Raw genomic sequence first — 13,497 nt, 5'->3', positions numbered from 1 at the left:
AGAGAAAGAGAACACGAGCTAGCAGGGGTGGACAGAGAGTGAGGGACACACAGAATCGGAAGCAGGTTCCAGGCTCTGAGCTGGAACACAGAGCCCAATGCAGAACTTAAACCCACAAACCATAAGATCATTACCTGAGCTGAAGTCCAATGCTTAATCAACTGAGCCACCCAGGCACCTGAAGGTAGCATTTCTAATGCCTTTCTCTGCATACCATTTGGATAGAACATAAAGGAAGCACATTTAATGGTTCTACCACTTTGAATGAATGTTCGAATCTAGCTTCTGAAAAACAAAATTAGTACTGTTTTCTATAATAGAAGACCCTCTTTAACACAACATAATTTGAGAGCTAAAATGCTTGGTTTAGTACTTTTTAAGGTAATTTATTATATATATATATATTGAGGAAAAAGTTCATAAATACATTTCTTAATGAAATGATATTTCTGAAAGTGCCTAGCATAATGTTTAGGAAAATAGGAGGCTTTTAGTCAACATTAGTTTCTTTTAAGTTTTCTCCATCTAGAGGGTCTGTTTCATTGATGTAGCTTAGAATTTCACTGGTGCATAGTGCTAGGCAAAATCTCATTAGCCTTTTAAAAAATCAGTCATTTACTTCCATTTTCACTTTCTATTCTATCCACTGACTGAAAGTTGTTCATGGTATTTCATGCTATAGAAAATGGGCCTAAAGCAAAGAGAAAGAATTTCCTGGTTTTGCTTCAAATTGCCTTGCAAATTAGTCAGTCATACTGATTGACTGCAGAACTTGTTTTACCAAATAATTTCCAAATATTTTGACTTTATCTTTTTACTTGAGTTCAGCTGTGATCTGAGACCTGGCCTGGTCCAGTCTTAGAAAGAAGGTCTACAGACCTAAAAGATTTGTTTCTCCACTTGTTGACTGCTTTAAATTCTTCTGAGGATAGTTATATCCATTATTTCTTTTTCAAGAGTGTGGCTTATTCACTAAGACCTTATCAGACCTCTTTGAAATCAGTGTTTTCCAAAAATGAAATTGAACCTTTGGTCTCCTGAATTCCGTTTGTTGTGTATTTCTGATTTGATTTTTTTTCCCTTGGCCCCTGAGACACCCTTGGGTCCAGCTCCACACTGTGACTATTGTCCTTGAAGACATAGCCTTTCTGTTCTCATTACTTTCACACTCTTAATCTTAACCTAAAACCCTGAGACCCTGTAGTTTGGATCAGTCTCATTTTTCCTGCCTTCTGTTTGTTCACTCACCTGTTCGTGCAGTTGGTAGGCCTGCAGCACGTAGCTGGTGCCCCACAGTCTGCTCCCAGGGGGCTGCAAAGATGAGTGAGGGAGCTAGAGTCCAATTGGCTTCATCCGCTTACCTGTGGGGGGTTTCCTGTATGTCAGTTGGTGGTGACTTGAGCATTGGAGAAGAATTAAGCAGTGGTTGCATGGCCGCCTTGTTCCTCCTTTAGGGTGTCAGTAATGCCTGTTGGGCCCCAGGTACCCCGGTTTCCAGCATAGCCATCTGCTCATTCTGACCTCATCTCTCTTTATCAGATGATCTGTCCTCAGCTCTTCATTCCACTCCCCTATCTCAGCCCTTATCACCAAGAGAGAAGCTTCCCCATCAGACCCAGCCCAGCCATTAGAAGCAGCTCTGACAATGGGCAAAAAGGGCACCGGAGTGATACCCCGTGGGCAGAGGTGTGAGTGAGAAATGCCTCAGTAGGAGATGGAGCTCACAGGAGGGGGAAGAGCGTGTGGATTGAGCAGAAGACATACCTTCCTCTGAGGTCTCAGACTAGTGGGTTGCCAACGATATTTGTCCGTCAGATGTATTTTTGTCTTCCTTACATAGTTTGTTTTTTTTTTTTTGGACTCAGTTGCCAATGCTTAAAAATCAGGAAATTTCTCATGAAACCTAGATTTTCAGTTTCTTTTGAAAAAAATCATATATTTGGTGGGATGTGGGAGAAAGCTGTCTGATGACTGTTATAGGTTTGGGACCTTGTGCAATTGGAGTAAAAAGGTTGCCATTCCCTGAGACAGAGAAGACTGGGGGAAACAGATTTGTGGGAGCAATACCAGAGATGTATTGTGTGTATCAGGGTTTGGTTGTATTAGGATTGAGGTTCCTAGTGAAAGTGTAGAATAGTCAGTAGATGTAAGAGTGGGGAGTTGAGAGAGGTCTGGGTGAGACACATGTATGGGGCGTCAGCATGTATGTGATATTTAATAGCCGTGAGACAGGACGGGATAATCCAAAGAGTAATGATGTAGGAAGAGTGCTGGAAGTCCTGAATCGGGAAAATGGGGAGGAGAAGGGGCCTGAGACTAGGAATGGTGAGGCCAGGGGAGACCCATGACAGTGAGGTGCTGCACCTGCTAGCCAAAGAAAGCGTTCCAAGGGGGAAGGAGGGATCCCTCTGTTGCAGATGCTGTGACAAGTCAGAGAAGAGGATAGTTAGAATGGGCGCTGACCTAGAGTGTGGAGCTCACCGGTGACTTTGACAAGAGCGTGTCTGGTGGAGTGGTGGGAGGAAGCCAGGTTGCAGTGGGTCCAAGAGGGGAGAATCGGAGGCTGGGGATGTAGGCAGCTCTTCTCAAGCATTCTCTTTAAAATATTTTTTAATGTTTTTATTTATTTTTGAGAGAGAGAGAAACCGCGTGAGCAGGGGAGGGTCAGAGAGAGAGAGAGGGAGACACAGAATCCAAAGACAGGCTCCAGGCTCTGAGGTAGCTGTCAGCACAGAACCTGCCGCGGGGCTCAAACCCAGAACTATGAGATCATGACCTGAGCTGAAGCCGGATGCTCAACTGACTGAGCCATCCAGGCACCCCATGAAGCATCCTCTTTGAAAGGGAGCAGAGAAATTGGTTGGGAGCTAGATAGGGATATAGGATCCAGAGAGGGTGGTAGAGGTGGTTTTTTTTTTTTTTAAAGGTGGGAGAAGTGTGAGCATATTGGTATATTGATGGGCATGATCAAGAAGGGCAAGAGTGAGTGCACGAATCATGCAGCAAACTGAAGGGAGACAAACTGAAGTCGTGCCTTTGTCCTGGTGCACAAATGGAGAAGTTCACATCAGATACGAGCCAGGACAGTTCAGTTCTTGTAACACAAAGGAAGGCAGAGGGTATGGATACAGATGAAAGTAGGTGGGTATATTTTTTGGTTGAATAATAAATGAGCCGGCAGTCAACCAGGAGTCGCTGAGATTGACATGCTACCAGGAAAGTCTCCCTGGTGGCCAGGCCTACTCTGAGGACAGGCCACCCTGGTAGATGAAGTAGTTGACTAGGCCCTAGTCTAGGTTATTAACGTCCACATTTGAGTACTGATCTGCTTTCCAGAGTGGGAAAGGTTGTTTAGCTTGAAAGGCAAGGAAAAATCAGGCGGGTCCCTGGTGGCCACAGATGTTTTCTGCTTATGTGTCCCCTGTCTTCCGGTGATGGGACATGTATTCACTTGTGCTCTGTGGTCTCCTTCACCAAACTGACTCCTCCCCCTGCATGGCCAGCACACCCCCTGGGCACTGGGCTCATGATTCAGACTGTGAGTGGGGGAGAGGGGAAAGGTGGCTGGCTGATGGTGAGAGAGGGGATTGTGCATCGGAAGGTGCAGGAGTGAGCGGCCGTGGGCCAGAGATCAGGAGTCACTGAGGTGGGCAGCTGGCAGCGCCCCTCATTTCCCAGGGAGAGGTCTCACAAGCGGTACCGTGTTCCTTGTTCTTGGCACCAAATTGAACACCACACGTAGAATGCTTCGTGAGAAGTAAAACGGCTCCTGTGTGCACTGTCACAGAGGTAGTTCCTTTTCCGTGCTGAGCACTTCTGTCGTCTTAGCCACACGTTACCAGCTGCTAAACTAGTCCTGAAAATTCTATCTGATCTTTTGGTAACATCAGGTCACAGGGATTATTTTAACGGCTAACATAAGCAGTATTATTGCTGGCTCGGGTTCAAACTATGTCTTGTGATCTGGACGTCTCTTTTGAGATTCTGTCAAGTTAAAATTAGAACACTTATTTTAAGAGATGTATGCAAGCTGAGACAAATCCCCATTACTGGGTCAGAGTGAATGGCTTTCAGTAATTTAGAGACAATTGTAATATGTACCCAACGTTTTGTTTGTTTGTTTGTTTTGTTCCTGGCTGGTAAAATTGGTCGATAAATCAGGCAGGGAGTCTGTGGTCCTTGTTCTGCACTGAGGTCAGTTGAACTTGATCTTTTGACATCAGTATTTCTCCTTATTCATTAGCTAACTATTTTGCTTTTAGCCAGGTGACATAAATTCGAACCAGTACCTGATTGTTGCTTTTGGTGGGAGAGAGAATTAGAAAAATACCCTGAGTTTACCCTCCTGTAAGAATATCCCCAAATTGGATTTAGGCGGAATTTTTTTTTTTCTTGAGAGAGTGTGTGTATGGGAGAGCTGGAAAGGGCACACGTAGGGCTCGATCCCACGATTTATCGTGAGATCATGACCTGAGCCGAAATCAAGAGACTCTCAACCAGCTGAGCCACCCAGGTGCGCCAGGCTAAAATACTATTTTAAACAAAAAGCAATTTCCCTTGTCAGTTATGACCTGTGCTTTTACTTCATTTTGATATGGCTATTTTGGATTTTCATAAATAATTGAAAAGTAGAATTGATTAAAAAGATAGAAAATAATATTTAAAAACATTCCTTGGGAAGCAGGATTAAGACAAACATAAATACATGAAATTCATAACTAGATTAATTGAAACTAGATACAAAAAGTGTTTTAGACCTTTTGCTCTTTTGTTTTGCAAACAAAGTGTTTTATTATGAAAGTTAATAGAGCAAGCCCTTGAGGCTGCTTTGCTGTGTAAATAAATACTGTTCTGTCTGTACAGCTAGAGCACAGTTATGTAGTTTTACTGATACAACTCATGAACCATCCTATAAAGTGGCCAGTGTTAGCCCAACGGCCCGCTTCTATCAAGTCAAGGGCGGCCCTAGGTGATCTCCAGGAGCACTGCTGCGTGTGACCACCTTATGCAAACCTGCAGGTCTGTCTTCACGTCCCTCCCACCGGCCTGTTGGGGCCCATGTTTCCCACTCAGCAGCCGCCTTGCATTGCACCCTGCCCCCATCCTCCCACCCTCAAAGGCCCTGTGGGCTGGCCGGAACCTTCCACATTCAGTGACTCGCCCAGGCCTGCCCTTCTCATAAAGAATCCTTGCTCTAAAACTTGTTTTGCTCCTACCCCTACTCATTCCATAGATATGTTTGGTGTGTGGCAGTTAGGTTAAAGAAATACCTCAGAACTTGTAAAAAAGAGTCCCCCTCCTTTACCGCACAGAGGTAGGGCCAATCATGGCCTGAGCTCCTGACCTCTGGAGCCTGCGCATGACTCCTGTGTTCCCCAGCACCTGCCTTACTTCCTCTCACCTGCATCTTTGGCTGTAACACTCCTGAATCCCCATGAGCTCTTTTTGGTCTGCCCCTTGGTACCCCTGGGCCGCAATAAGAACCTATTCACACCATGCATTTTATGGTTCATTTTGTTTTTCCTGAAATTTGGGAGCCCCTGTTGGGCGGTTACATCACACCTCCACAGTCCTGCTCACCTCTTGCCCCTCCCCCCATCTTACCGGCACCAGGGAATCCCTGGCTGTTGGGCACCAAGGCAGCTCCGTCTCATTCAGGACCCTCATCATCCCCGATTCCGCCTCAGGCAGGCTTCTCAGGGCCTTTCTTCAAACTAAGACTGCCGTCCGACCAGATGGTGCAGCGGATGCAAGTTTTTCATGGTGTTAGGATAGAACAGGTAAAGAAGGTAATTTTGAGAAAGGGAGATCCTCCCTCTAGCCACAGAGGGAAGGTATCCACGACTTCACATTAAGGAGACACTCAGGGATCACAGCTTCACGAAGGTGGAGTGCAGGCCTGAGCCACAGTGAAGTGCAGGGTGTGGACTGTCCCCGAATGGGGTTTCTGTTCACCTGCAAAGGGGAAGGCATGAGCCACATGGGGTGGAATCTAACCAGTACGAAGCCCAGTCGCCAGGCAGTTTGCAGAGGCGCCTGAGCACAGACAGAGCCAGGGTCAGAAGTGTAGACTCCTGCCTTGAGACGGGGCAGTCTCACTGGGCCATGTTTGCAGACCCCAGTGGCATTCTGCGCCGCACTGGGCACCGGGCCCTGCCTCCGCATGAGCTTTAAGGCCCAGGCATGGAGTGAGATGCTGGAGGAGCTGAGGTGCCCCTGTGACACTGTCTAGCACAGTCCACGTAGGGGTTGGCTGCTGGTCCTAAGCACACCGCCGTCCATTTCTCGTTCTTGTTCCCGCCCGCCTTCCCTGACCTTTGTGCAAACCGAACCTGGGAACAGTCTGTCTTCGGCAGTACTAAGTTGCTTGTTTTGTAGTTTATTTCCTAGTAGTAATTTTGCTCTGTCTTTGACTGTATTTGGAGTATTTCTAGGGTTCACTGAGCACATCCTTTCCACCTTTCAGACTGACCATCTGTAGGCAGGGAATTCCTGAAGTAACAGATGTCACCCTCAGATGACGTCCTTATATTTCTGGGAGTGTCTTTCAGTAACAGCCTACTTGTGGTTAAGAACCTTGGCTCGGGAACCAGACTGCCTGGGTGGGATCCCAGCCCTGTCGCTCACTAGCCGTGGGATCCTAGACAAGGCATTGCTTCATGCCTTGGTTTCCTCACATGGTTGTTTTGGAGATTAAATGAGCTAAACCGTGCAGATGTTAACCAGCGTCTGGTACGTGTGAGGCTCCATTTATGTTAGCTCTTGCTGTTTCTCCTGCCTGGTCTCTTGCAGACTGTCCGGAGAGCAAGTTAGGAAGACTTTCGGCTGTATTCACGTTTTAATATATTTTAGGTAGTATATTACCTCTCATGTAATGACTGTGTGACATTCATATTAGGGCTAGGCAAAACCATGGATTGAAATTAATGGCCAGTTGCTCTAGGAGCACGCAAGTGCTCCTTCCTGCTCCAGGCAGGACGAGTCAGGAGGGGGGATGTCTGAGAAGGCGGAGGCAACCCCTGTTCTTTCACACGTGCTCTCTTCTGGTTTTAGGTGTGTTTGTGTGGTAGGTGAGGCAGTGCCCCCCAGCCCCACATCACACACAGCATCAGGTCTCAGGGCTGGGCTCCCCCATCGCCATCAGGACGTTGGTCGAAGGGCCGTAACTGTGCCATCTTACCCGGGTCCTGCGAAGCCTCTTCTGAAAATCCCCACCTGCACTAACTGCTTTGGCATTTCCATAGCCCCTAATGTCAGCATTGCCCTGATAGCCCTGCCTTGTTGCCTCTTTTGTACTCTTGCTTCTTATTTTTTACGTTAGATGACCCCTCTCCCTGTTGGGATGGACACCTTTTGGGGTCATGCGCGGAGCATAGTGCCTTATATGTGTAACAGATGCTTATTTAGTTTAACAGTCCTGTCTGCACAAATTTTGAGCTTTTTGACTTCTATCCTTTTAAGGAAAAAATTGAGAGTGTTTGTATGCATGTGTGTGTGCACCTGTGGGCATGTGCATGTGTGTGCAAAATACCAAGAGTAAACTTGGGGATACCAGGTATCTACTGTGAAAAAGTCCAGCGGTCTTAGGAGGAAGTTTACAATAGGCTCTATTTTTCTCAGTTTTGGAGTGGCAGTACGGTAGGATTGGTAAGAGGACAGACTTAAGAAAGAGGCAGAACTGTGCCAAATCGTTTTTCTGCCACTTAATAGCTGTGGAGCTAAGGGCAACTCACGGGCCTCGAAGGGCCTCTGTTCACACAGTAGTAAGGTCTAGCATGCTAGACCGTTAATGTTCCCAGGCATGTTCCTAACAGAATTCGGGCCCCAAACATAGGAAACTCTCAGATAGTGAGAGCTATGTAATAGGTCTTTGCCATGAAAGCCAAAAATTTTTTTTAAGATCAGAGAAGTTACATGAATAGAGTTTGTATTGTTTCAGTCTGTACATCATGCTCAGCTACTTTGGTTGCCTATAGGATAAATCCAGTAAAATTCAACACTGGAGTCCAACACCCACGGACCTGTCCTGCTCCTCCTTTCCTAGCAGAGTTTGTTCTTTGGCTCCGCTGGGCGGAGCCTCGGTCTAAGCCACACATGCTCAGCACTCGCTATCTCCCCGCCTACAATTCTCCATGTTGTCGCCAGCCCCCCAGCAGGCTGTACGTCCCTGCCCCACCGAACCTGCCCTCATGACCCCCGGCCTCTGCAGTCCCAGGGCGCCCGCCGTTCCCATCTCTCTTTTGGCACATGTTATATTCACCTTTATTATTTGGTTTTATATACCTAGATTTCCTCCAGCCGGAACAGGACTGCTCTTTAACTCTTAGTCTTTTTAAGATACTCTTGTGAGATGCAGTGTATACACGGAAGGGTATGTATAAAAAATGTGGGTGTTTTTTTATCCATGTTAAAAAGTAGAACAAAACCAGTACCTCGGAAGCCCCTGTGTCTGTTCCCCCAGAGATAACTAACGTCATGACACATTGATCACAGTTTCTACTCTTTAAGCACTACTATGTTTTGCATCATGTAAGTGATTCATATGTATGTCTATTTGAATTTGAATTTTTCATATTTTTAAATTCATCCATTTGCTACATTAGCTATAATTTGTTTGGTTTCACTGCTATATTATATTCCACGATCTGGATATATCACAGTTGTCCTTTAAAAAGATTAAATGGGGTAGATCAGTCAGTTAAGCATCCAACTTTGGTTCAGGTCATGATCTCGCAGTTTGTGGGTTTGAGCCCCACATCGGGCTCTGTGCTGACAGCTCGGAGGCTGGAGCCTGCTTCAGATTCTGTGTCTCCCTCTCTCTCCGACCCTGTTCCTTTCGCTCTCTCTCTCTCAAGAATAAATATTTAAAAAATAAAAGATAAAATGGACAAGTAACCATAAAATCTCAGTGACATTCAACAGTAAATATGCATGTCTTGCTCATACTTTGGTGGATGGGCTGGGGCAGCTTTCGTCACCTCAGCAGGGCTTGGCACCAGGCCACCAGTTTGATCCACATCTGCTCCATGGGTCTTCTCCCTTCTACTGGAGGCGGTCACAGCTTCATCAGAGAGAAGCAACAGAACTGAGCAGGGGTTTTTGTTGTTTGTTTGTTTGTTTGTTTTTTAAGAAGGCAGTGTCACTTTTGCCCCCATTTCATCGCCAAAGGCAAGTGCTGCGCGCATGCCCAATTATCAGTGAGGCAGGAAACTCCCCCTGTGGAGACTGGGAACAGGAGTGAACACTTGCTGAACATTCTTAACCTACTAAGCGATGGCCACTTGGGTTGTTTCCAGTGATGACTGTTTCAAACAGTGCTGCTGCTGTGAACATCCTGATGACGTCTCCTGTGGCACATCGGCTTTAGGATGTGTGCCCAGCACCTGAGCTCCTGGGTCAGGGGCACAGGCGTTGTTGGTGTTACCAGCTAATACCAAATGGCTGACCAAGCGTCGTAACTTTCCTGCAGGGGACTGGTGTGTCGGTTGTTGCACGGATCCGACGCTACTTTTAGATTTTCATGTATACTTTACAATTGAATAATTTTACAAGTATGTCTAAAAGTTTGTCCATGAGCTTAAGCTCTTCTCCAACTGCTACTGCAAGGTGGAAGGTGCAGTGTTCAGGCTACAGAACAGAGTGCTGTTCATCTTTTTGTCCGGGCTCGGAATCCACTAATGGCTTCAACTTGTGTTCTCTTGGCAGATTTGGTGCGAATGCCAAAGTTGTGCATTTCCTGGGGCGAATCAAACCATGGAATTACACTTACGATCCTAAAACAAAAAGTGTCAAAAGCGAGTCCCATGATCCCACCATAACTCATCCAGAGTTTCTCAGCCTGTGGTGGGACATCTTCACCACCAACGTTTTACCTCTGCTTCAACACTTCGGCCTTGTCAAAGACCCCCACTCGTACCTAAGTGTGGTAGGTGCTGTTTTTTCCTTTCAGGTAATTTAATCCTGTATTCTTTAAAACTTGGTATACTGGTAGAGGTCGAGTATTTAGTGGTATTTTACCATAGGAGACTCTTAAGTAGAGAACAAACTGAGGGTTGCTGGAGGGGAAATGAGTGGGGGGATGGGCTACACGGGTGATGGGCATTAAGGAGGACGCTTGTTGGAATGAGCACTGGGTGTTCTATGTAAGAGATGAATCACTGGGTTCTACTCCTGAAGCCAATACTACACTGTATGTTAACTAATTTGAATTTAAATTTAAATAAATAAGTAAATAAATAAAAAGAATTTTTATATAAAAAAATTGTCCATCTTAGAGGGGAGAAATAGTGCCAGCAAAGACTGAAAGTAGATTTTGTGGCAAACTTCGTTAGATCTGAGAGCATAAGAAAGGGTTTTAGAGGCTTATACATCTATGTGTGTGTGTGTGTGTGTGTGTGTGTGTGTGTGTGTGTATCCATATGTAATCCTACAGAAATCTTAGCTCATTATCCTGAGGTTCTGAGATTATTCTTAAAGTCTAGATATTTTTGCCCTCTGCTTAGAAGAATGTATTTTCAGTGACCATCACAATAACATGAACATGCAACAACAGATACTTTTTTAGGATTATGGTTTGCTGTGTTTGTGCTCTTGTGGTTACATAGGATCTTGAAAAAGAAATCTTGTAAGAGGGAGATGACATGAACAGTTAAAACAACAAACTGTTTAGCCTCTTCTGACTTTATTTTATTTTATTTTATTTTACTCTGAGGTTTATTCTTTTGGAAAAATTGGAAGATGAGAAATTATACTTTTATGCTGCATAATTAAGATATATAAAGAATAGAATTCAATGAGTGAATCATAATCAAGTCTAACTAATCAGTTAATTACCTTGCTCTAATTATAAGAGGCTGAAAGGTTGTAAGAGATCCTTTTATTAGCCATAGAAGAGATTTTAGCCATTTTACTTACTAGCACTTAAACCAATCTATAAAATGGAGAAAGGGAAAAATAAGTACCACTAACATTATTACTCTAATTGCTTTATATGGACCATGAAATAATACTTGTACAGTACTTGGAATGTTGCCAGGCACAAAGTGCTTGAAGAAAGTTGGCTATTATAGAACCCATACAATTTATCAAAAATTATTGTTACTGTGCCCTTTTTTGTATGTTAAAGTTAACTGAGGCCTAACTTCTGCTGGTTGTATAACATACTCATCCGAAGCAGAACTGGGACTCAAATCTAAGTCTGCAAGACTGCTACCTTCTGAAAAACATCATGAAGTAGAGAATTCTGGGAGAACCTCCCTGCATCAATCCCGTTGCAAGTGGAAGCAAAGGCAGGGTAATGTAGGGTAAGGACTTATGTTGCTTCAGCTATAAAATAATCCCATGGAATCTGCCCAAATACTTTGGAGTTTCAGTATATACACACACGTATACACTCACATATATATAGCAACAAAAACCAGTAGTCAAAAACTCTGTTCTGCCGTTTTCTCTGTTAAAAGCAGCGCCTGTATGTATTCATTCACCTTCCTTTTTCTCTGCTAGTTCTAATACCTTCTCACCTCAGAGCTTTTTGAAGAATAGTTTTGATACTCTTTTATTGTACACTTGAAGTTAATTGCCTTTCTAGAAGTAATGAGAATCTAATTTAATGTAGGGTAGGTTTCCTCCATATCCTGCACATTTACCGTTTCTTCCACAACCCCAGGACTGAGACTTAGGAACCAAGCAAAAGCGATGGGAATTGAAACAGTTGTTCCAGATTAAGCAAATGAAACTAACACAAGCTACAGGATAAGATGCTGCTTGATAACAAGCTTGAACAGGCGGAGACGTTTGGTGCATAGTCTCGAACCATTTAGCTCTCACATTTATAACGTGACAGCTTGTGTGTGTGGTGCGGCTCTCTGGTTAGGTTCTTTCTGATGCTTAAACTCGGGTATCATTTTGTTTAAGTTCTCAACCTTTCAGGGCCCACACAGATCGAGAATTTTATCGTGAGACTTGTGTTCCCTTGTCCATCCATCTTACACTTTCTAATGAACTGTTTGCAGCTTTCAGACTTGGTCTATACACTGGCTTTCTCTTGTGGCTTCTGTAGAAAGGTATGCAGAACTTAAACATTAACCCTAATTACTTTGTTTTCTCAATGTTTTCACCGAGTCCAGAAGTCTTCATTTTGTTAGGAAAAAATCATATGACCTTTGTATTTCTGTGTCTTTTTTGTTTGTTTCATGTAATGCTTTTCAGTTTTTGCTACTTTGCATGATAATTCATCCTGGCTTTTCTCACCTTCTTCAACTTCCTGCGTTCTTTAAAACAGTCTGGTTTTCAGCTCTCAAGGAGTGTGATTATGCTCTCCTTTTTAGGAAGGTGTCTCGGGAGCCGTATCACATCTGTCCCTTGGGGAGATCCCGGCCACAGCACAGCCTTTTGTGTCCTCGGAAGAACGGAAGGAGCGGTGGGAACAGGGCCAGGCCGATTACATGGGAGCAGATTCCTTTGACAACATCAAGAGGAAACTTGACACTTACCTCCAGTAGAAACGCTGCCATTTTCCCATGGACACCCATTTCACAAGCACTTGTTTCGGATACTTAGTATCTAGAGCTGGGTTAAGAAAGGTCTTACAGTTGCTAGAAGCTTTGCTAAAATTAAAATTCATCAGATGAGGGGATTTTGCAGGACAACAGGTGAGAACTGGGCAAAAGTGTGAAGTAGCAGTTCTGTTATGTGGACAGCGTTCTGCTTTTTAACCATAGGCTTCTTCAGCAAATGGGTCAGAAATTCTTAATTTTGCTGACTGCCAACATATGTGGTAAGGGAAACTCAAACTATTAAAATGGCTGTATCGACCCTAAAACCTGCCAAGGCAGCCTCTCAGTCCGTCTCCCTTAGGACGGGACAGGGTGTCTATCTCTTGCTTGCTGTCGTACCTTTGACTAGACCCGCATTTTAGAATTGCCCAGAGGCCGCCAGAGCGATTGTAATCGTGCTTTCAGGTAAAGACAGCCTACAACACTGCTGAGTGACCGACTCCTCAACCTATCAACAGATGGCGTTAACCCATTTTATTTCCCTAGTTGTAGTGTCTGAAGTCACCAGTTTTCTGTACAGTTTATGGCATGCTAAAACAACGCTTTTGTTCAGTTCTGTGTGTCTGTAAACAGCCATGTGTTCTCTGACGGCTACCTGCAGCGGCACCCTGTATGAAATAAAGACTTATTGCCATATCTTGGTTGTCTAATTAAAGGATTCTCGTTCCCCTTGAAAAAAAATGTATCGTATTTTTTCATAATTTTTAGAATTTGTCAGTGTTTTAAAAACCAGTGTAACACTTGACACTGGAATTGGTTTCTAGATATCTAGAAATATTTAAATCTCGTGTTCTTCAGTGACGGTGATGGGTGAAGGAAAGTGAGATCAGACTTATCTGTCACCCCATTTTATCTCCATATTCAGGTGAGTACTCAGATTTTAGAAAACATTGTAACATTAAAGTCTTAATAGGGGCGCCTGGGTGGCTCAGTCGGTTAAGCG

At 44.4% G+C, this 13,497-nt stretch overlaps 1 protein-coding gene across 1 annotated transcript in view; it reads left to right on the top strand.

Moving 5' to 3' along the window:
• The window catches only part of GYG1 (glycogenin 1), a 39,708-nt gene extending 26,518 nt beyond the window's left edge, over positions 1 to 13,190 (top strand). Inside the window, exons 7-9 of the mRNA XM_029938761.1 lie at positions 9,706 to 9,925; positions 12,012 to 12,062; positions 12,327 to 13,190. Of these exons, the coding sequence (XP_029794621.1) occupies positions 9,706 to 9,925; positions 12,012 to 12,062; positions 12,327 to 12,500 (445 nt within the window). The 3' untranslated portion in view covers positions 12,501 to 13,190. The remainder of the gene's footprint in view (positions 1 to 9,705; positions 9,926 to 12,011; positions 12,063 to 12,326) is intronic.
• Positions 13,191 to 13,497: the final 307 nt, after the last annotated feature.

This window comes from Suricata suricatta, chromosome 5 (assembly GCF_006229205.1).
Source record: "Suricata suricatta isolate VVHF042 chromosome 5, meerkat_22Aug2017_6uvM2_HiC, whole genome shotgun sequence".
NCBI classification, from domain to species: Eukaryota; Metazoa; Chordata; class Mammalia; order Carnivora; family Herpestidae; genus Suricata; species Suricata suricatta.
This window is presented reverse-complemented; position numbering and strand designations above follow the sequence as displayed.